Source organism: Lutjanus erythropterus, chromosome 7, assembly GCF_056507025.1.
Source record: "Lutjanus erythropterus isolate fLutEry1 chromosome 7, fLutEry1.hap2, whole genome shotgun sequence".
Lineage (NCBI taxonomy): Eukaryota > Metazoa > Chordata > Actinopteri > Lutjaniformes > Lutjanidae > Lutjanus > Lutjanus erythropterus.
Genome location: NC_139323.1, coordinates 10075455 through 10096705, shown reverse-complemented (window position 1 = coordinate 10096705; position 21251 = coordinate 10075455). Strand labels below are relative to the sequence as shown.

Here is a 21251-nt window from a genome sequence, read left to right as displayed (position 1 = left end):
TCAATCAATTACATGGTTCCATGTAGGGCTGCAACAGTTATTGTCATTATCGATTAATCTGTCTGATTAAAAAATGTAGCACAACATAATATGCCACTACCAATATAAACTGATACAGCTGTGCCAGGTCAGGCTAATACTGGCTGACCAATATATTGTTCTGACCCACACTTTGGACATTTCTTCTTTAAAAAATGACTCAAAATGATTCATTGATTATCAGAATAGTTGCTGATTAATTTACTAGTTGAAAACTAATCGATGAATGACTAATTGTTGCAGCTTTAGTGTCACGATAAAATGGTCAAACACCACATACAGAAGCTGATAGTACAGACATTTATGTTGATTTTGCGCTGGAATCATCCTCAGTGGATTAATTGTGTTCTTCTGTTCTTATCATTAAAAGTGTTTGAGCTGCAGTGTTTTCAGGTGAGAGTGTGTTGCTTCAGACTGGAAACGCATTGATCAGCGTTTGTGATTCTCGCCCCAAATGTGACAGCTCAGACAGACAAGCAGAGACCTGGGACTGGTTTGCCTGCAGGGTTACGGGCATATTTTCAAACAGCGAGCTGCATTTTTCTCCTTGGGAATGAGGCATGAGAACGAGGAGGCTCAGGTGCATTTTTCTATGCGAAACAGCTCCACCAGCACTCTGCTGTACTTGAGTGACTGTCTGCGTTTCCCCGGCTTCTGGTGGCTTGTGTGGAGAGGCTGAAACAGGATGTCGTATCAAGATGAGTAGCTGACACAGCTGCCTGCCTGCCTGCCTGCTGTGTGGTAGGGCTTCTCAAGAACACTCAAGTGGGTCATCACAACCGGTGTGCGGTTAGAGAAAAATCACGTGTAACACCGTGACACATTTAAAGAAAATGTTTGTGTGCGCAGAATATGATGTGTGATTAAATAAATCTTGTTTATTACCTGAAACATGACTGATTAAAAAGCCGAGCGTCACGGTGTGGTTTAATGGTTTTATCTTCACAAGAGGTAACACTGCAGATGTTCATACAGACATCATAAAAAAATCTGAATACAGTGTTTCATATATTCATCCATATAATGAAAAGTACATGAAATAATATTAATTTTAATAACATAACAACAAAAGGACAATGACATCTGTAATAAAAGTGGATTACAAAGTGACATTTTATGTAAATAACTCTTAAGAATTAGGTAACAGAAAACAAAATCAGACAATAGTTCCATTTAACTGTATGTAAAAACATTGAAGTGCTATTTGTTCAAAGCTACAAAATACACTTAAAAAGCAGGAAGCGTTTTTTTTTTTAATTTCCTTCAAGGAAAAGTACTATAAAATAAGTTACAGTACAGTGAATTTGTCCAAACCGACTTTTGTTCCCGTCTTCCAGCCTTTTGTAAGCACAAACAACAGGAGTAACTCATACAGGAGTAAAGAGATACTGCTTCCTTATGAGAGGCCGCGTCTTCCCCAGAAAGGAAATGAACAGCCGTGCTGTTGTCGATAACTGTGTGTGTGTCTAGTGTGTTCGTGTTTATAATAGCCGCACAAACACTTCTGAAAATGTGAAACCTTCTAATCTTCAACATCATCTGCGTGTCGCCCCCACCGCCCCGCCTGCGTCCTCCGTAGAAAGAACTTTGTACTTCATGAGCTCAGAAAATTTGACAAATACTTCATGTTTAGTCACATAATACAGAGGCAAGTTTTCATACGTCGTCAGCTGGCAAAGGAGGTATGTTGAACCTTGGTCTAGTGAAAAAAGCCATCTTCTCTCTGCAAACAAAGAAAAAACAAGTTATTTTCACAGACATCCTGATGGACTTTGTAAAATAAAAGTCTGGCACTGGTACACAAAATAAAGATGCTACTTTTACAACTTAGACCTCCACCTGCTGCTGAACACAGTGATTTCATCAACACAATTCTCTGTTGAAAATGTATAGTAGTGAATTTAAAGACAAAATATAATAAATAATAATTTTCACCTTTTTTCTTTGTCCCTGTGAACATTTTTAGAATAGATTTTTTTATGAAACCTTTTAGAAAAAAGAAAACTAAATGAAACAACAGTGTGTACTTACTAAACTAAGCACTAACTTGGTCAGTTGTCTTGACAAAATGTTTGTACTGTTATACTTATTCTGAACTTATCTCTGACTAACAGCACCATATAAAAACTAAAACTAATTCTGAAACTAATAAAACTAAACTGAAACAAGCAAACTGACTCTGTAAACTAACCTGAAACTACAATGAAAACAAAAATTACAAAAGAAATAATAAAAAATAATAAAAAATTACAAAACTATAATAACCCTGACAATGTGGTGATAACACCAGCAAATACAGCAATGCACCTACAAAGGATTATTTAACTCACAAACATGAGTGTAAATACTGCAGGTCTCCAAATTTTCAAAAACTAAAATTTTGCTTTTAGGACAGAAATACATTTGACATGTTTGTTACACGTCATGGAACACACAATGTGTTTTGGTGACAAGCACTGAATGTAAATAGAAACTTTGTTCACAAGAAAACACCACAGGGCACCTTCAGTGCTGCTACAGCAGTTTTTTTCCTGGCTGCAGCCCAGTTTAAGCTACAGGAGTTTCTGAAACTTTATGTAAATTATATGTTATATAATACAATATATTATATATATTGTATATAATAGTTAAATGACTCAAGGCGACTCCTGATGTCTTTACTACAGAAGACAAGCAGACTGCCAAGAATTACCAATGAGGAACTCAGAAAGACTGAAAACATCTGAAAAATGTTAAAATCACACCACGACTGTTTGCTGACATTCTGGTTCACTTGTAAATATGTGACATTACTGAAGCTAAAGACGCTCCGACTTCCATCTCAGTGGCTGCATTAACATGGACCCTAATATAATATCCCAGTAATAATCAGAGTAATCAGCCAATCAGAATAGAAGTGTCTCACCTCAATCAGAAGATGCGGCCTGATATGACAGGATTGGAAGGAATTTTCGATCAGATTGAGCGGGGTGATGTAAACCTTTGATAATCTGTTCCATAGTAAAATAATCATGTAAACACTTATTCTGATCGGTTGGAATATCTCTAATCTTTCTGCACGTCTGAGTGTAGGTGACACGTCACAGATGAGTTTCCAGGAGGGACAGAAACAGAACAGGGTGCTGTTTCCCAGAGCCTCCTTGGTGCTACGTGTACCTGAACGTCTCCCTTTAGCTTACAGGCTGGTTCACCTTCTGAAAGGTTCACTTTTAGAAGGGCAGTTTAAAACACTCGTAAACTGTCCCTTAGTGATGCGCTCTGTTCATCCTGTCACAGTTTTAGCTTTACTAGGCCAACATTTATGCTTTTCAAATGGACAGCTGCAGTACAGTGCACATCTAGGCTACTTGTGCAAATTAGTTTAAAATTAACTTCATGAAAATTAATTATGAAAACAACACTTCTGTGCATAACACATCAGGAGAGTGTTGTTATTTAATCTGTCTATTCTTACCACGATAGTGGCCTAATAGAACATAGAATCTATCCATAACATTAAGTTGTGAAAAAATGTGGAACTTTATGGTCTTCTTTTATGTAATGGAGTTTAAGTGATGACATGGCTTTTCTGACTGTCTGGTTAGTCTTTAATAGTCTGAACCCCAGACTGACCCTGAGAGCTCAACACTGCCAGCAGAGGAGCACAGTGCTGACAGAGACACGCACACACACACACACACACTGCAATGAAATGTGCTACAGGTGTATATTGTGTGACAACAACATATTTGTATTAGATCATTTGTCTGTATAAGAAAAAAAAAAAATTCACCCATTTAGCTCAATCATTTATCCTGACCTTTCAGACTGTCTTATATGTCCTGATTTATATCATGTTTTATACTTTGCAGGATATAGACAACATATTTATTATGACAAGGTCTCGTCTGGACTCTTAAACAGTTTAAGTAGATGATCTTTATTAATCACAGCTAATATGACAGCTTGTCATATTAGATTGAGGTAAAATGATTATAGCAGTACTTGTTATATTAAAACATTCTTTATGAGCCTTTACAAGTGATCAATGGATGCGGCGAAAGACAGCTTACAATGTATCTTAGCCGCTCTCCCTGTAGGCCACCCACTAAGGGACAGTCTGGGAAACACCTGTAGAAAAAGACGTTCCTTCATAGAACAGGTACACTGAAGCTAAGAAATGCAGCCCTGGTCAGTAATGGATACAACTTTTCTGTTAGACATCTTCACAGATTTAAAAAAGCTAATACTGTTCCAAAGGTACGATGTGAGGATGAAAGTAATTCTTCTTCTTTGTTTACTGTTGGTTACCAAACTCGAACCACTTCTTCTTCTGTTTTATTTCTGGCAGATTAGTCTTTCAACAGCGGCAGAACCAGTTTGTTCATGTCAAAATGTTATATTTCGATGAATGCTTTGGAGCTTTACATGGAATTGTTTAATCAGAATGATCTAAATTGGACTGAAGAAATATTGTCCTCATAAAGAGAACTACTGTGTGATAGAAACATTCCCGGAGGAGGAACAATGTCAAAACTCGATCCCAACCTGAACGTCTGCACAGGCAGGGGCTCCTTCTGGCTCTGCCCCCTCATCTGCAGAACCTCTTTGGAAGCCTTCCTCAGCCTCCTCTCCGCCGCCTCCTCCTGACGCTGCTCCTGCTTGCTTTGGCCTGCCTGTTAGCGGACAGAACAGAGTCAACCGCTGGCCGAGGACGAGTCTCACGTGGCCTGTAAAGTGACAGCAACTGCTCTGCTTCTAGTCTCACCTGTCTCTGGGCCTCTCTGAGCAGGCAGCGGAAGCGCTCGTCCCTCAGGGCCCAGTGGGGGAGCTCTGTGTCCTCCCTGGCTTGAGGCTCCTCCAGTCGCAGCTTCAGCTCCCTCAGCGCGCTCAGCTCCTCCATCAGCTGCCTCTGACGCGTCCTGCAGGCCTGGAGATCCAGCTCCAGGTCCAGAGAGGTACGCGTCGGCTGCTCGGCCAGGGAGGAGCGGTATGATTGCTGCTCACACACACACACACGTACACACACCTCAGAAACTGGGTACTAAACACTCTTATATATCCAAACTTGAGAATAAATAAGGTTGTACCTGCTTATATCGCAACGTTCTTCTTTCCAACGTGTTCCTGACAAAGGGCGATTTCTTTGGTAGAGTTGAGCTGTCACTGTCGCTGCGATATAACTGAAAGAGAAAAACAATTTTTTTTAATTCACACAGGGCTGTCAAAGAAGAAATCTTAACAACCGAGTTTTAAACACCAGTCAACAGCCTGCTGTCCACACAGATTTCAAATTAAGAGGATTAAAAAGTGCTTTTCTTCATATGTTTGGCAAAAACTCACCCTGCAGACATACTGACTCCGGGCGCCAGGAGAGAAGGTCTGAGAGCGAACGATGGTGCTGCTGCGCATGAATGGCGAGGCGTGACCCCAGCGACCGCCCCTCTCTTTGGGCCGGACTCGCACCGGCTCTGGGAACAGGCCCTCTGTCATGGTGGCCTTCTCCACCTGCAACGACAAATCAGGAACACCTTAATACATCAGCATCGACAGTCAGTGCATCAGCTGCAGTAGGTGGTGGCGGGCATGTCCCCAGTTTGGAGAGGCTGCAGGAGTACATGCTGCTCACCCTGTCCACAGTACTTAGCTTCCTACATCAGTACTCCACCTGATTCTCCAAACTGTGTGTGTGTGTGCTGACCACCATCTACTTCATACAACCCCACATCAAAAGTGATCCCTTTAATGCATCAGTGCCAGTGTATAAACAGCTCCACTGCTGCAGACTTCACCTTCACTATAGAGAGTTTGCTGGTTGTCTGGTCACAGCGCCCTCCAGTGGTGATGCAGATGCCCTCTGCACACAGGCCCTCTGAGCAGGCAGCTGTGAACGCCGTGCTGTTACTGCAGCCGCTGTCCACCGACTCCGCCTGCCAACTCCTGCAACATACACCCCCGTCAGTTTAACGCTCGCTGGAGGCAAAAAACAAGAGAACTTTGTATCTGACATGACCGAACTCGGTTCAAGCAGAAAATGCTGCCACCTCTCCGATGCCGCCTCCCCCGGCTCATCCTTCTTCTCCAGCCTCTGCAGCTCGAGCTCTGCCTCCCGCTCCTCCAGGTGGGTGGTGGTGGTGGTGGTGGTGGTGCGTGACAGCAAGGTGCATACAGTGTCCTGAAATGTCACAGAGCAAACTGTCACACACCAACACCAGGCTGTTAACAGAGCCTGGTTGGCTCGCGAGACACATTCTTGTTGATTACTCACTTTAATGAGCTGCACACCTGCACACTGTTGGCTACCAGCCGCTTAACAACAGTATCAAGAGGAATTTCTCCCAAAGGCAATGCACAATTCACACTTCAGTGCATTTTATACAGCAAATTAGTGATTTCTTTTCTGGTAACACCTCTGTTTTTGATATTTTTCCAGCAAATAGATGCATTAGAAAGCTCTTTATATTCCAGTGTCCTGACCTGAGCCCATAATATCCTCCCTCGAGCGCTGAGGATTTTTGTCATTCTTCTCAGAGAAGCCACAAGATGACTGAAGGCATCTCTTTTCTTTTAAACTGCTAGATACTATCACCTTTCCAGACCTCTAAAATCCGTCAAATGAAGCCGCCTTAGAAGTAGAGCTGTAAACACTGGTTGATTAATCAATTAGTCAATTAGCCCAATTATTTTGATAACTGATTAATCATTTGTCATTTTTCAAGCAAAAGTGTCAAACATTTTCTGGTTCAAACGTGTGAATTGCTGCTTTTCTTTGTCATTTATGATAGTAAACGAGTCTTTGGGTTTTGACTGTTGGTTTTAACTTCCTGTCTGCACTGGAAGTTCAAAAATATATTATTATGTAGATTGACATTCGTTGCTTGTGATCAATTTACACCTACATTTCAGCAACTTTCTGACCAGTTTTACAGCATAATGTACAGCATGAAAGACTGTGAGACTATTGAGGTAGATAATGTCTCATTTTCTTCCTCCTCTGTCAAACATCGACTGCTGTTTGTTGGATCAGTTCTCCTGCATCAGCTGGTCATTTTACTGTTATAACAGTCATGGTGACGGGTCAGTTTGTTGGCATTTGCATTAAGTATGTGTTAATTATTTTTCTAATTATTCCAAATTATATTATCAATAAAATGTACATATATATTATGTTAAAGGTCCAGTGTGTAAGATTTACAGGCATTTATGAGCAGAATATGGCAGACGTTTAATGTAATATTTATAAGTATGTTTTCATTTGTGTATAATCATGCACATTAAGGCAATAACCTGTTACAAGGTGACACAACCTCATTTTAAGGGTTCACAGAGAAAATAAGTTGGGCGTCACTGATGCTACTAAACCATCCTTTCACGTCGTGTAATTTTGTCCTGCAGTGTCTGCTGGTTGAGGGCAGCTACACACGAGCATATTTAATCCCAAATATATATCTGTAAGGCTGTGCCAAATGTCTTTTTTTTTGTTTACATTCAAAGCTTCTATTGAAGTTTTTGAATGAAGCTTCAAATGTCTGTTGTTATATTTTATGATATATAAATGATAAATAAATAAATGAACTCAAACAAAATCTTCAATTTGAATAAGGTGCTTTGTGTGGACTAAAGTTGTTGCAAAAAACCCCCCCCAAAAACAGCTGTATTCTTCCTTTCAATCAAGTGTAACACAGAAGCTTTTTCCAAATAATATTAGAAATATCACTATCATATTCAATTTATTTTTATTAGTTACACATATTTACCTTTCTCTTTTCATTAATGTACTGTAAGACTCTTTCTCTCCACCTCCTGAGGCTGATACCACACTTGCACTATGCTGTCATGTTGTTTCTCCACCCTGCTGTTATTTACAGAACAAATACACGTGTGTTTACCATGGCTCTGGGCCTTTGCTCGTCTTCCTGGCCGTCGTGGTGTCTGCGGAGACCGAGACTCTTGTGTTCAGACTTGGGTAAATCCATCCCGCTCAACATCTGCACTCGCAGCCAGTGATAAACCATCTCTGCACTTCCCTCGCACTCTGCAAGGCTCAGCTGGGCGGTGCCCTGCAGGAACACGCAGTGTCATTACTGTAATTTATATATCAGCAGATTAACGTTGGCCAACATGCATGATGAAGCCCTTGTATGATCTTAAAAGAACAAAATCATGTAGTTATTGTCCGTCACCAGATGGACAATCAGATGCTGCTCAGACGTTCAGACCCACCAGTAGCTCCTCCTGAGCCTGAGGTCCCAGCGAGCAGACGGACAGCTGCAGAGCACACACCGCCAGGGCGTTTGCAGGGACAGGAATGCAGAAGCCTTCATTGAAACTCATATGGGACTGCGGCTCCAACGCCGTACAACAGTAAAACGCACAGGCCCTGCCGGCGTCCAGTGGAATCAAGTGCACCTTCACGTACCTGGACATCAGATCACACAGATCGACGTTCACAACATGAGATTTCTACTTACTGATAAACACAGTGACGTGAACGTGATGTTACTGGTCCTCAGTCAGAGATACAGAGGAGATTCAGTATCCTGATCACCATCAACAGAATCACTCACTGATGTTTGCAGACATGTTGCTGCCCTGCTCTAAGAATAAGTTTAAAATGTCATCACTTCTTGAGTATAAAGTTTAGTAGTTCTCTTAAAAGGGACAGATACATCAGTCAGTTCATCATGAGGTGTATAAAATGTTTTGTCTACCCTAAATGTAAACATGTAAAATTCCTTAGATATATTTTCACTGTGTAGCTTTGTTCGTGTGGTAGAAACCTGTAACATAGTAAAACTGACATTTAGCAATGTCCTTTTTTTCTGCCACCTTGCTGAAACTACACTTTTACGCTTTATTGCAAAGAGAGGGATGAGAAGACTGACACTCTCATGTCTGTCTGTTGAATATGTAGCTGGAGCCTATTAGCATAGCTTAGCATAATGACTGGAAACAGAGAGAAGCAGGCTCTGACTAAGGGTAACAAAATCTGCACTGCCAGCACCGTCCAGACAGCAGCCTGCCAGAGGTGCTTTCAAGAATTTCTCTCGGCAAACTCTCACTTTGTAACATGATACATCACACTTGTTTAATCTGTACAAAAACTGAAGAATAACACTTACATGTTGTGTTTTTATGGGGGCTGATGAGCTGGACTAAACACGCAAGATAAAATGTGTTATGTTAGAACTTAGCTTGTGCCTTTTAGTTTTCAGGCAATACTGATAATAACCTGCTTTCTATGGTCAAAACCAATAAGATAAGCGTCAATTTCACATTTCTGTATTTTAAAAATAAGTTCATATAACATGTAATTAATTCACACTGGAGGTAAGAAATGCAAAGATGGATGATTTATTATTTCATAGCTCTGACTGAACCAAATCTGACTGACATCACTACTACAACAAAAACAAAGACGAGTTCTGACTCTTTAAAAATTAATTTGGTTTCAGTTTGTTAAGTTCATCAAAAAAAAAAAAAAACCTTTACATTTTTTGGCCTTTAAGGAGCATTTGCCTGAGAATTCAAATATACATGTAAAATATACAAAAATACATTTATTGACTAATATATGCAGATGCCAATAGAGACTGATATAGTTCTGATAGGCCGATAATTTAGCAAGCCCCATATTTATCTTGCATCTCTAATGATCAAGTACAAATAAATACCCAAATTTGACCTGCTCCATCAAATGAAATTGAGTCTGGCAGCAGTGCTTAAAGAAGTTGGTTCACCTTTGACCAGAGCCAAGCAAACAGTTTCCCAGTTGTGCTAAGCTAAGCTAACAGTCTCCTCACTTCAGACAGTATTGGGAAGCACACAAAAATGAGACTGGTATCAATCTTCCCATCTAACTCTGGGCAAGAAGGCAAATAAACATATTTCCCAAATTGTTGAAGCATTGCTTTAATCATCAGAGCTGAGAGGACTCACACTTTATAGCCGTCTCTCACAATGGACCTGTTCAAACTCTTGAGCTGCAGCAGATGTAGCCGGAGAGATTGAGAACTGGACTCCCACCTGTAAAGAGGAAAGGACAACAAAGTGGAATATGGAGTTAGACACTGACCACACCACCCACGTACAGTCTGCACTAACAGTTTACTCACAACAGTCCCAGCTGGATCTGGGTGGGCTCGCTCACTGAGGGCAGCTCTTTCATGTAGGACATCTCATCGGACTCCTCTGCTCTGTTGGAGGGACGACAAAACAACAAATAAACAAACTGGTTTCCTCTCTGAAGACAGTTCAGTGACTCACAACAGCCTGATGCATGACATATTTGTGCACTTTCTGTTTTATTTTGCTATGATAAGCAGTTTCTGTGTGAATGTGATATTTCTACCTAATTTAAGAACAGTTCAGATTTTAAAGGGTTAGTTCGGATAATTTAATACCGGGTTGTATGAGTCACTTCTCTATATACACATATATATATATAGAAACTTTATGATAGTCAGTGTATTAACTACAGTAGATGCAGAGAGGGGTACCAGCATGGAAGCTATGCAGTGTACTGCTGTAGAAAAAAAAATCTAATCAGTTTAGATATACGCTATATTTAGACAGGAAACCACTGTTACAAGGTGTCTACATATATCAGAAAGTTAAACGTAAGACTTTTTAAGACTTTAAAATGCCACTTAATAAAATTTTATTTAAGACGAAGGCACTGAAATTGTGTGACTTCAGTGTTTCTAAAGGTTAACTCAGTTTCACCAAATTCACACAAAACACCAACAAACTAACTGATCGAGGCAGTGATAGACCAGCAACTCCTGTGTTTTGGTTGCTTTGGAGAAAGCAATATTTGTCTTGCATAACGTCAGCTTCTGGTTGTAAAAGGCAGTCTGACAGTAAAGAGAAGAAAATATTAAAAATATAAGGATATATAATATCCAAGAAATGTTCCATTTCATAGTTGTGCGACATAACTAAAGTGGTGCGGAGGGAAGACAACGGTTTTATCAAAATTCTACTTACAGTAGGCTGGAAGGTCATTATAAGAAAGTGGCTTAAAACTGACCCACCCACACAGACAGATGTTAGATATGCTATAGAAAATATATATGATGATATATATGATGGAAAAAATTATTTCTTCTCCAAGAGTGACAGAAGATATGATTAACAGAAAACGGGGAAAAATTAATTAGGTTTAAAAATAAAAACATCACCACTTTATAAATTTTAAAATTGTGAATTATTGTATAATGCCTTAATAAGCGACCTCATCCAAATCCACTTTATATTCACAATTCTATTTCCTTGCCTGCTTTTTTTGCAGACACTGACATCGACACTGTATGATGGTATTAGATCTCAAGAGGACAAGATCATATAAAAACCACAACCATCACAGTTGAAAGTTGACTGTATTTTGCAGTTTTGTACTCTGTCACTAGGAGGTGCTGTTGCTCCAGGGAGCTGAGTGTTTATGTTGTGTTTTAGCATCGTGGGCGTGGACCTCCTCTCACCTTCTGCCCCAGGCCTCGAACACACCGCTGTCTGTGGCGAGAGCATCCTCAGACACACCTGCAGACACTCTCCTGGCCCTCCTGCCGCTTCTGTTGCCGCTGTTTCCCCTCAGAGTGACCCCTAAAGAGGAAAAACACACCCAGTTAACCATCAGGTCGTCCTAATTCTTTGGGACAAGGGTCAGACCTCGTTCACTTGCCTGTGGAAGTGAAAGCCCCCTGAGCCCCGCTGTCTCTGTGACTCTTGTTGTCCAGTTGATGCACGGCGGCGGGCCCAACCATGTCCTCGTTGCTCAACATGGCGCTGTGTGTCAGGGGTTGCGACTGGGCCCGCAACCCCTCTAACAGGCCGCGGCCCGCCTGCTCCATGTATTCCTCTGTCATCTGAGTGAGAGGGCAGTCCTGAGGGGCGGAGTGGTAGGGCGTGTCCATGGGAGAGCTGGGAGGAGACAGGGAGGAGAGCGAGGAGCGGGAGGAGAGGGAGGCCAGGGACTGTGGGGTGTCATGGGAGCGTTTGGTTTTGTTCTGGGTCAGGGGGTCGGGAGTGAACATGGAGCAGTCTCTGGACACGGCCTCCGGTGGCAGCAGGTAGCGTAGGTGGGGGTCGAGCGGCTCCCCGGCCCCGTCGTGACGCTCGTACTGGGGGACGCCGTAGATGTCACTGAAGCTGATGGAGCTGAGGGAGCCTCGGCTGGACGCCAGGGAGCCCCGACTGGAGGCTAAAGAGCCGCGGCTGCTGCTGGACGACACTGTCAGAGAGCTGGCTGACAGGCTGGATGCACAGAAGACAAGAGACGCATAAGAAAAGACACAGACATGAATTGAAAAATAACTGAAAGCTTGAAGAATGAGTGTGTGCCGCACCTCTTCAGCTGGGAGTGAAGGTAGGTGGTGATGCGTGTCGCCTCCTCCAGCTGCCTCAGCAGAACATTCCTCTTCTCCTGCTGCAGGATCCTGTCAGGAGGTATACAGTGATACAGTTTACAACCAGTTAAATGAGCACTGAAAGATAATACAGAGCAATGTGGGGTCTGTCCTAAAAAAACCCCAAATCACGTAAACATCTGTCTGGCTTGAAACTTAATCCCACTGCAAAATCCAGCAGACAGCATGTCCACGTCAGAAAGCACTGTGAACTTTATTTCCCCTCTAATAACAAGAGCAGGACAACAACACACACAGATAAACTAATAGTGAACACGTGAGCTACGTCCCAATTTCATACGACACACTAAATGTATTAATGATAGACTCATATATCTGTTGGCCAATTATCTGACATTTGTGCTTCCCCTTGTGAGTTTTGGGAAGGTGGTGAAAAAGTCAGTTTGGAGTCATGTACAAAAACTCATCACTGCTGTAAACATTTGCCTAAACTTCATCCTCATCTTTCTAAATGTAAATGACAGCAAATCTAATCTTAAACTGTTAGTGATGAGTGTTTTCTTTTTCATTAGTTAATAATAATGCCAACTAAAACAACATGTTGCTGGCTAAGATAACCATGTATATTGGATTGTAATGTGCATGTAATAATTTAATTATTCATAACTTTTCTGATTTGATATTGGCATTATATATCAGCCAACGGCAGTCCTGCCTTCTAAATACTGACATCGCTATCAGCCATTGAAAAGCTCATATCGGCCAACCACTAAACTCTATACAGCATGGACTACACACTAATTTTTGTAATATACTGTTTTTACTGTGACATTAGTATACAAAGGATAAACAGACTTAAACTGTGGCTCTAGCAACTGTCACTAATATTTATAACATTAATACTTAATGTTGAACAAACCAAACACTCAAAACCTGCTTAGAATCACTGCAGGATGGGCCGAGCAAACAATTCCTACAGCTCACTGGGAATTTATGACTACTACGGTGTTACAGCGCATCAATATAGCATGGTGAAAATATGTGGCACATGTGTGTGCAGTGATTCATTCATGTGATATAAAAAGAGAAAGCAACTGGATTCTATATTCAAGCTACACACATATCAAAACCATTATAAAGGTTTATTTGTGGAGGAGGAGATGATGGAGTAGCAGGGATCTCATGTGAGGAGCTCGCATATAAAATTACATTGTTATGACAATACAAATTTCCCATTGAAACTGACTTCCCACTCAAAAAAAAATATGGTTTATAGATTGCTGTCAGTTAGAGGCATTTTATCACTCACTACTCATACTTTCTGTACTCTGAATGAAATACTATGGATTTGACCTATAAAACACTTTTATCTAGCAGATAAAATGTTGGTTAAAACACTTATCTCTATCTGTACTTGACAAATGATGTTTCAAAGTTTTTGTTTGTGACAAAAATAACCTTTGTCCTGGTCGTGTGAAGTCATCATTTGGCTGTCTGCCAGTAAACCAACCTGGAGTTTGTCAGGCGCCTCAAAATGCCTTTATCATATCTGAATCAGATCTGTTGGCATGAATTGGTTGTCAGTGTTGATAACCAGCAGTCTGGTTTATGAGTGATTGATTGTTCTGTACTGCACAATAAATAATGGCTAATAAATCGTGAGCAGCAATTAATTTAAGTGGAATTTGACAGTATGAATGATAACTATTGAAAGCAGTGTGCATGTGCATGCCACACAGAGATGATGCACTTTATTTTTTAGATCTGATTTACATTGTTAAACATGAACTTTGTAGTATTTATATTAAGGTAATAATAGGAAAATATTAAGGTCTGATAGTAATAATAGTAAAAAAAATCCTAAATCCTCATCTCTCTCACCTCTGATTGGCTCCCTGACTCTGGGAGCTGTGTGCCCTCTGCACCTCCTCTTCCAGCCTGGAGCGCTCCTCCTCCAGCTGCAGCAGCGTCTCTGGAGGGTGCTGCTGCTTGCTGACCAGGATGATCTCCTGCAGAAGGGCCTCCTTCTCACGCAGGAGCTGCATGAAGTCCCGGTCGCGGTCTGCCTCGGCCCGCCCCGACCAGCTCTCACTGTCCAGCTGTGCTAGCTGGTGCTGTATACTCTGCACCCTGAGAGAGCAGCAGGGAAGACAAACGATGCAGAGTGAAAAGCATATTCTGAACTTTCTCCTTACACCTAGCACCCGGTCGAACATGAATACAGCCGACACATTTATAGTCAGAGGTGGGAAAAGTACAAGCTGGAAATACTTGATTGCAAATGTTTGTTTACAATAATTCTGCTGGAGGCAAATGTGCCTTGCTCAGTGAAACGCAAAGGGCACAGAGTTCACGCCATAAATCAATAATCTCACAGCTCAGATCACATATTTCAAACAATATAATGTCATCTGGCTTTAACATACGCATACTGTCTTGTTTCTTCTTTATTACAGAGGTGTAATGAACTGTTAGGTACTTGGAATTACAGGATATGTTGCAATGTGTAGGTGATAAATGCTGTCATCCACATGTCAAAATAAACATAAATCAGCAACAACCAATCACAATCTCATTTCTAACACAAAAACACATCTGATGGTGTCAGTTCAATGTAAACAGTAGTTAGTTTTTCTTATAAATTGCTTCTAAATGACTCCAGTGTCTGTGCCCAGTACAGACCTGTAGGTTTTTAATCTGTGCTGGAAGGAACCTCGCTGCCTTTCCAAAACCGTTGAGTTACTGCTCACTAACGTCAACTTCAGCTGCAGCTGGCTGTCTGATATCGAGGCTGTGGGTTTTGGAAGACAGTAATTTCTTGCAAAAATCTTCCAAGCAAAATGACAAAAAAAGTAATGATGTTTCATGATAATCAGTTTTAGTCTAACAACTCGTAAATTCCACAGGTTGTTCTGTAACTCTTGGATGACAACTGCGCTCATCTTTACTTTAAAAACTTACACAGTGCCTAGAAGGGTGCGTTTGATTTATTTTTACTGTACTTTTGCTGCTTGGAATTGATTTTCCATTTTAATGTACATGTAGGAGACATTTTAAGATATTTTACTCATCATCTCTTCTTTCATTTATTTTCCCAGTGTTCTGAAAATTCAAAGACAGGACCTGTAAATTGTTCAGTTGTTGTCAGTTAATTTGGTTTTGTACAAATCAAAGCAACTAGTTATTATCTTGAAAGTTTTGTCTGTGCTACTTACACTATTCAAATAAATCATTTGCTACAAGTGATGTTCTTTCTACACCACACAGACTGAGCTGAGAGCAGGTGAACAAAATGAAGCTCTGAGGGTTAAAGTAGTATTACTGGAAAGAACTTAAATCTACTTTCACCCTCAATATGACTGTGCTCATTTTTGTGTGCAACCGCTAATGAGTACACACTGTATACTGCTACATAAAGAATGTAACTGGCATGCTGTATTTGATATACAAACATGCATTATTATTGAGGCTTTCAGTGATGGTTTAACAGTACTGTAGACAGAGCAACAGTTTTGGAAACTTGTTTTTTTTTGCAGATAGTGTATAACGACTCCTTTAAAGTTCAAATAAAATTAGGTTTTTAGATAATCCTGTGAATAATTTTTGGTTCATGTTGCAACACTGGCATACAAACATGATTTGTTTCTATTGAGTGTGCATTTTTTTTTAGCAAAGCCCATTTCAAGACGACTACTTATTAATATGTGTGAGTGTTTACTGAGTTAATGTTACCTGCAGTGTTAAGTACAGCCTCTGTGTACTTTGCACAAGTGTTTATAGTAATAGGGCAGAATCACCTCCACGTAACACCACATATTAGAGGCAAGCAGACACATCGTGCTGCGACTATAATGACAGCATTCAGCGCAGTAATTTTCTACCTGAGCTGTTACTGCTGCATCAGCCAGCAGTGTTACAGGTGTGTGTCAGCGACACGTTGATTCAGGCACAGTTAAGTGGGATCTCATAGAGCGAGTCCTCAGCTCTGATGAAATAACTGTGTTTATGTGAGCTGGATTTCAGACAGAGTGACTCAGTGACAGAGCATGCAAGTTTCCACAGGTCTCTCCTCTCGCTCCCTCCCTCTCTGATGTCATGGTTGGCATTGCTGTACCTGGGTCACCACAGCAACATGAATCTTGTAAAGGGGAAAAAAAAAAGTGTGCATGGAGCCAGCGTAATAATATGGTGACTCTTGCTGCAGCAGCTAGCATCACACTGCTGCCCCTGACAGCTGGAGTATTCACTGTCCAACCAGGACAGCACACAACCTAATGGCATACCTGTGCTGAAATCTTGAGCCCCCCCTTTTTAAAACCAACAGAAATTCAGGCTTCTTTCCATGTTGATTTTGCCAACATATAATTAAGCCTGCACTATACAGTGAGCTGGGATATATTTAACCAAATACTGTGTATATATTAAACCACCTTGTGGAGGAGCAGGGTGTACACCGAGACAGGCAGTGGGCAGCGTGCGCTCTGGCTACGCACACAAAGGCAGCACACAGTCAGCAGCAGCGTGGCCAGGGAAGAATGTGACCACCCAGCTCATTCCGCTGGCCAGACATCGCTCAGCAGCCACGGCCACCGGGCGCAAATACTATTCATAACACGCCCTCCCACTGGACAGTGAGCAGGCCCCGAGGAAAGAGAGGGGGCTGATGGGGCCTGTGAGTCAGTGCTGCATGCCGGTGTGTCATAGTACTACGGCTGATAAACAACAAACAGTCAGATGGACTTACTTTTTCTTGGCTTCCTCGTACTGCCAGTTGACTTTCACTTTGTCCACTAAATGCGAGGAATCTTGGGAACCATACTAAAAGGAAAGAGACATAAATGTATTAAAAGTCTTTAAGTTACGGCACAACAAATAGAAACAGAGACTTGACTTACAGAAACAAGTCTGATCAGAATATGTGCCATTAGTCATTTCACATACATGCAGGGAGTGTGAGGAGCTTCCTGCAGCTTATCTAGTCATCATTTGAGCAGCTGATGATATGTAGCAATTGTGCATCCAAAAATGAGTACTGCGTCCAAATAGCAAGTTGGAGCCACAGACTGTATAAAAAATAATTTGAATCCCTATTCAATATATGATCTATGGTTGAAGCAAGTTGTTTCCCTGAGCCCCCTCCTCCCCAGAATCAGGGAAGCTCAGGCAGGCTGCAGGAACACTGCAGGAGCGCAAGATGAGTGCAAAATTGTAAATTTACAAGCAATGACGAGTCCTCCACTGTAAGTTGATCAGCTGTTTATAACTGTCGGTTGTCTGTCAATGTAAAGTTAAGCCTGTTACAGTAAATATATTACAAGTTTCTCTTGAATTGGTTTTCCATTACAGAAACGTCCCATATACACAGGAAGAAGAAAATTCATCTTCAGAAATACTCACACCTACTTCTTTTTCCCATTTCAGTTTTACATATAATGTATCGTTTCTTCTCTCTATTATGTGCTACCATACTGTAGATACTATTCTATATTTATTTGAATTGTAAATTTTAATCATGGTTCTAATTATTCCATTTTTATCTAAATTTACATTTGGATTCATTTCTCTGTCGTGTAATTACCTTAATTGCAAAGATCTAAAGTGGTTGTGCTATTTGGACTGTACATATTACTGTTATACCACTTGGAATTTATTGTTTAAACCTCTGATGAATAGTCTATAACAGGCAGTTGGTCTCCAGCACTCATGACCAAAGTGGTGTGAGCTCTTTCTCTTTCTGTAATCTATATTTTCGTACTAGATTAACCCACTGAGCAGCTGTTCATTATTTTAAGCAGGTCATCGCCCCCAGTGAGTTAGCTGTGGGCAACACCTTGAGCCCCACATCTTTACCTAGATTTTTTTACTGTTTGAAAAACTGGCACTATGAAAAGTACGCTAAATTAGCATTCAACAGTTTCTATTTGAAATTTACTCAGAGATTTTCAGATAACTATCACTGCATAAATTTGATATTGAAGAAAACTTAAAACCATGATGATCGTGTCATGGTTTCTTTTTCTATGATTTTAAGAGGACTTGTGGATGTTTATTTGAAGATGTGCAAGTCATGCTGCATCTAAAAATATGGGCATTATATCTGTGTTCAAATATGACTGAGTTATGACTCTGAGAGGGAGTACAGGACAAATTATGACACACATTGTGGTTCACATCTCTCCCTCTGGTGTTAATTTCATTGACTAACAGTTTTTGTCAAAATCATTTTTTCAGATGAAACTTGTGATGACAAAACCCACGATGAAAGCTATTGCCACTATCGTCAACGAATAAAGACGAGATGAGGGGTTGAGAAGAGATCTGATCTCTTTGTGGGGCAGGGAGGTTAGATGCACACAACTGGATAGTACTGATCTAATCAGGAATCAGGAAGCTTGCACTTGCTGTATGTCTTATAAACTGTACTAAACTGTCAACATTTGGGAGAAAGAGAAAAACAGACATAAGGATAAATTTCAGATTTGAGTTTGAAGAAGCCAAGACAGTTTGTAAACCTTGTGAAGCAACAATCACCGATAACTCATCAAACCTGACACAATATTGTGGAAATTCATTTTAATAATGCATTACACTTTAACTAAGCCCATTAAATTTTAGTCAACTATGTTAAAAAATCTTCTAAAATCTTGTTGTAAAATGTTAAGACATTTAGTCAACTAAAACTAGACTAAAGGTTTCAGCTGACTAAAACTAAATGTAATTTTAGTCAAAAGACTACACTCCCCCACACCGTCTCCCCCGCAGTCTGACAGCCTTTGTTTTCAGGGGAGACAGGGAGGAGCAGCAGTGTTTCCTACCTCTCCCATGATGTCAGTCTGACAGCCAGTGTCACAGTACTGCTGCAGATTGCACGAGTCACCCACAGTTCCAGTGCTGTTCACCACCTCGCTGGCCGAGTCGCCGATAGACAAGCTGCTTTGGAAGTTCACCGTCAGCTTCGCCAGGCTCTGTGGGATGAAATAGTGATTTACAACAAAACAGACTATCAAAAAAGGAATCATCTGCATAATAATTTAATTCGACTTGACGATATATCTCACTGACAGTTGTAAAAACAACAACAAAAAGAGTGACAAAAGATGCTAAATTGAATTGTGAAAAGCAGTTTCTAAAGATTTTTTTTCCTGTTCCTCCTTTTAAATTATTTCAACATTGAAAGTGTATCATTTGGCTCCAGTACGTGTTGATAAATAGACTGTGACACTGCCAGGAAATGCCTCTGTAAATGTGGCCGACAATCAGACTGAATCATCGTCTATTATTCATTATACATACTCCATACTCCAATACATTTTTTGCTTGGCTGACAGAATCAGAGATGTGGTCGGTGATTCAGATGTCTGGAAATGTGTTCTATTCAGAGACAATGTTGAGAGGCAGCAGGACAGTAGAGGTTAACAGACACTAGAGGTCAGCAAAGAATGTTCCAACAACAGTCGGCGAAATACAGACAGCAGGACATAGAGGTGATCTTTCTACCTGGATGAGGTCCTGCCTCTCCTTCTCGCCTGTGCTGATGGCCTTCTTGATGCTCCGCAGCTCGTTGAAGATGGCTTGAGCCTCATCCAGCTTGTAGTTCGTCTGACTGCAGGACATCTTCCTGTCAATCCTGTGGCACAGACACATGCATTAAGACGTCTCGCCTGGGTGTTGTATTCCAGATGTTAAAACTGTTTGATGTCCTTTTGTTTGGCGCTAGAGGGTTTCTGATAAACCTCACAGTTTTTCACAGTGCTTACAAAGTTTAATGGAATTAAAGGCTGCATATCAAAGACAAACCATCAAAGTTTATTGAAATTTGGGACCAATTCTCAACTTATATTGGAAAAGAATCCACAAGATTGGACTGAGATCCCGAGGAAGATGTACACATAAATGTTAATTAAGCATTATTATGTAACACTTAACTGTCGGAGTGTCCAGCCTTCAATTTTTCCCTTCTTTCTCTAGTTTAGATTGTCTGTTTTTCCCTTTTGTTCTTAAAAACAAATGCACATGTAAAAAATGAATCTATGCTGAGGTCTATGGAGCCACAAAACTGACAAAATACAGTAAAACTGAACATAATAATATATAGTAACTTTTTCCTATACCTGTAGTGCTATTCGTCCACCTGGATTACTCTGGTGTGAGTTTCTTGATTTTGGGGTGAAGTGTCCCTTTAACCTCCTGTCAGTTGGTTAATACATTCAATTTGAATTCTTAAAGTAATAATATCATTTATCATTTATTGGTTGATATAATTTAATTTTTTGCATTCAGTTATATGTTTGACTTTTGATTGTCTGGTAAACCTTTGCTACAGTTTCAGGCTTTCAAACATGAGCACTGAATAATAATAATAATAATAATAATAATAATAATAATAATAATAATAATAATAATAATAATAATAAGAAGAAGAAGAAGAAGAAGAAGAAGAAGAAGAAGAAGAAGAAGAAGAAGAAGAAGAAGAAGAAGAAGAAGAAGAAGAAGAACTGTTCCAATTCAATTTTCTCAGCAAAAATGGATAACAGAAAAAAAGTTCTCTCTGATACAACATCTGAGTACCAAAATGTGTTACTACACTATACTGTAAATATCATCACCCAACTGCAGTTGGCACAAGTCAAGAATCAAATAGTTTCAACATTAAGAATGACTGTCATTCACATAACTTGCAGCAGGGTGGGTGCTTTATACTGGAAAACAGGTCAGCAGAAAATAAGTCACAAAGATGATTTGATCTGAAGTATTTTTGCGTGGGAGGTAACATTCAAGAACCACTTAAGTGTTTATTTTAGACTGTGGTCAGTTATGAAATACTGACACTGCATGTGACAGGCCAGAGTAAATGAAAATCTCTGT

General features: G+C 40.4%; 1 protein-coding gene across 1 annotated transcript in view; it reads right to left on the bottom strand.

Annotated features, from left to right (window-relative positions):
* Positions 1-889: 889 nt before the first annotated feature.
* The window catches only part of wwc3 (WWC family member 3), a 42643-nt gene continuing 22281 nt past the window's right edge, over positions 890-21251 (bottom strand). The window contains exons 6-23 of the mRNA XM_084722608.1: positions 19884-20013; positions 19202-19351; positions 17131-17204; positions 14268-14516; positions 12366-12455; positions 11702-12273; positions 11502-11622; positions 10134-10214; positions 9958-10044; positions 8242-8437; positions 7908-8078; positions 6063-6193; positions 5811-5958; positions 5362-5526; positions 5109-5201; positions 4787-5017; positions 4567-4694; positions 890-1762 (exon numbers count right to left, since the gene is read on the bottom strand). Coding sequence (XP_084578734.1) covers positions 1696-1762; positions 4567-4694; positions 4787-5017; positions 5109-5201; positions 5362-5526; positions 5811-5958; positions 6063-6193; positions 7908-8078; positions 8242-8437; positions 9958-10044; positions 10134-10214; positions 11502-11622; positions 11702-12273; positions 12366-12455; positions 14268-14516; positions 17131-17204; positions 19202-19351; positions 19884-20013 — 2884 coding nt within the window. The 3' untranslated portion in view covers positions 890-1695. The remainder of the gene's footprint in view (positions 1763-4566; positions 4695-4786; positions 5018-5108; positions 5202-5361; positions 5527-5810; positions 5959-6062; positions 6194-7907; positions 8079-8241; positions 8438-9957; positions 10045-10133; positions 10215-11501; positions 11623-11701; positions 12274-12365; positions 12456-14267; positions 14517-17130; positions 17205-19201; positions 19352-19883; positions 20014-21251) is intronic.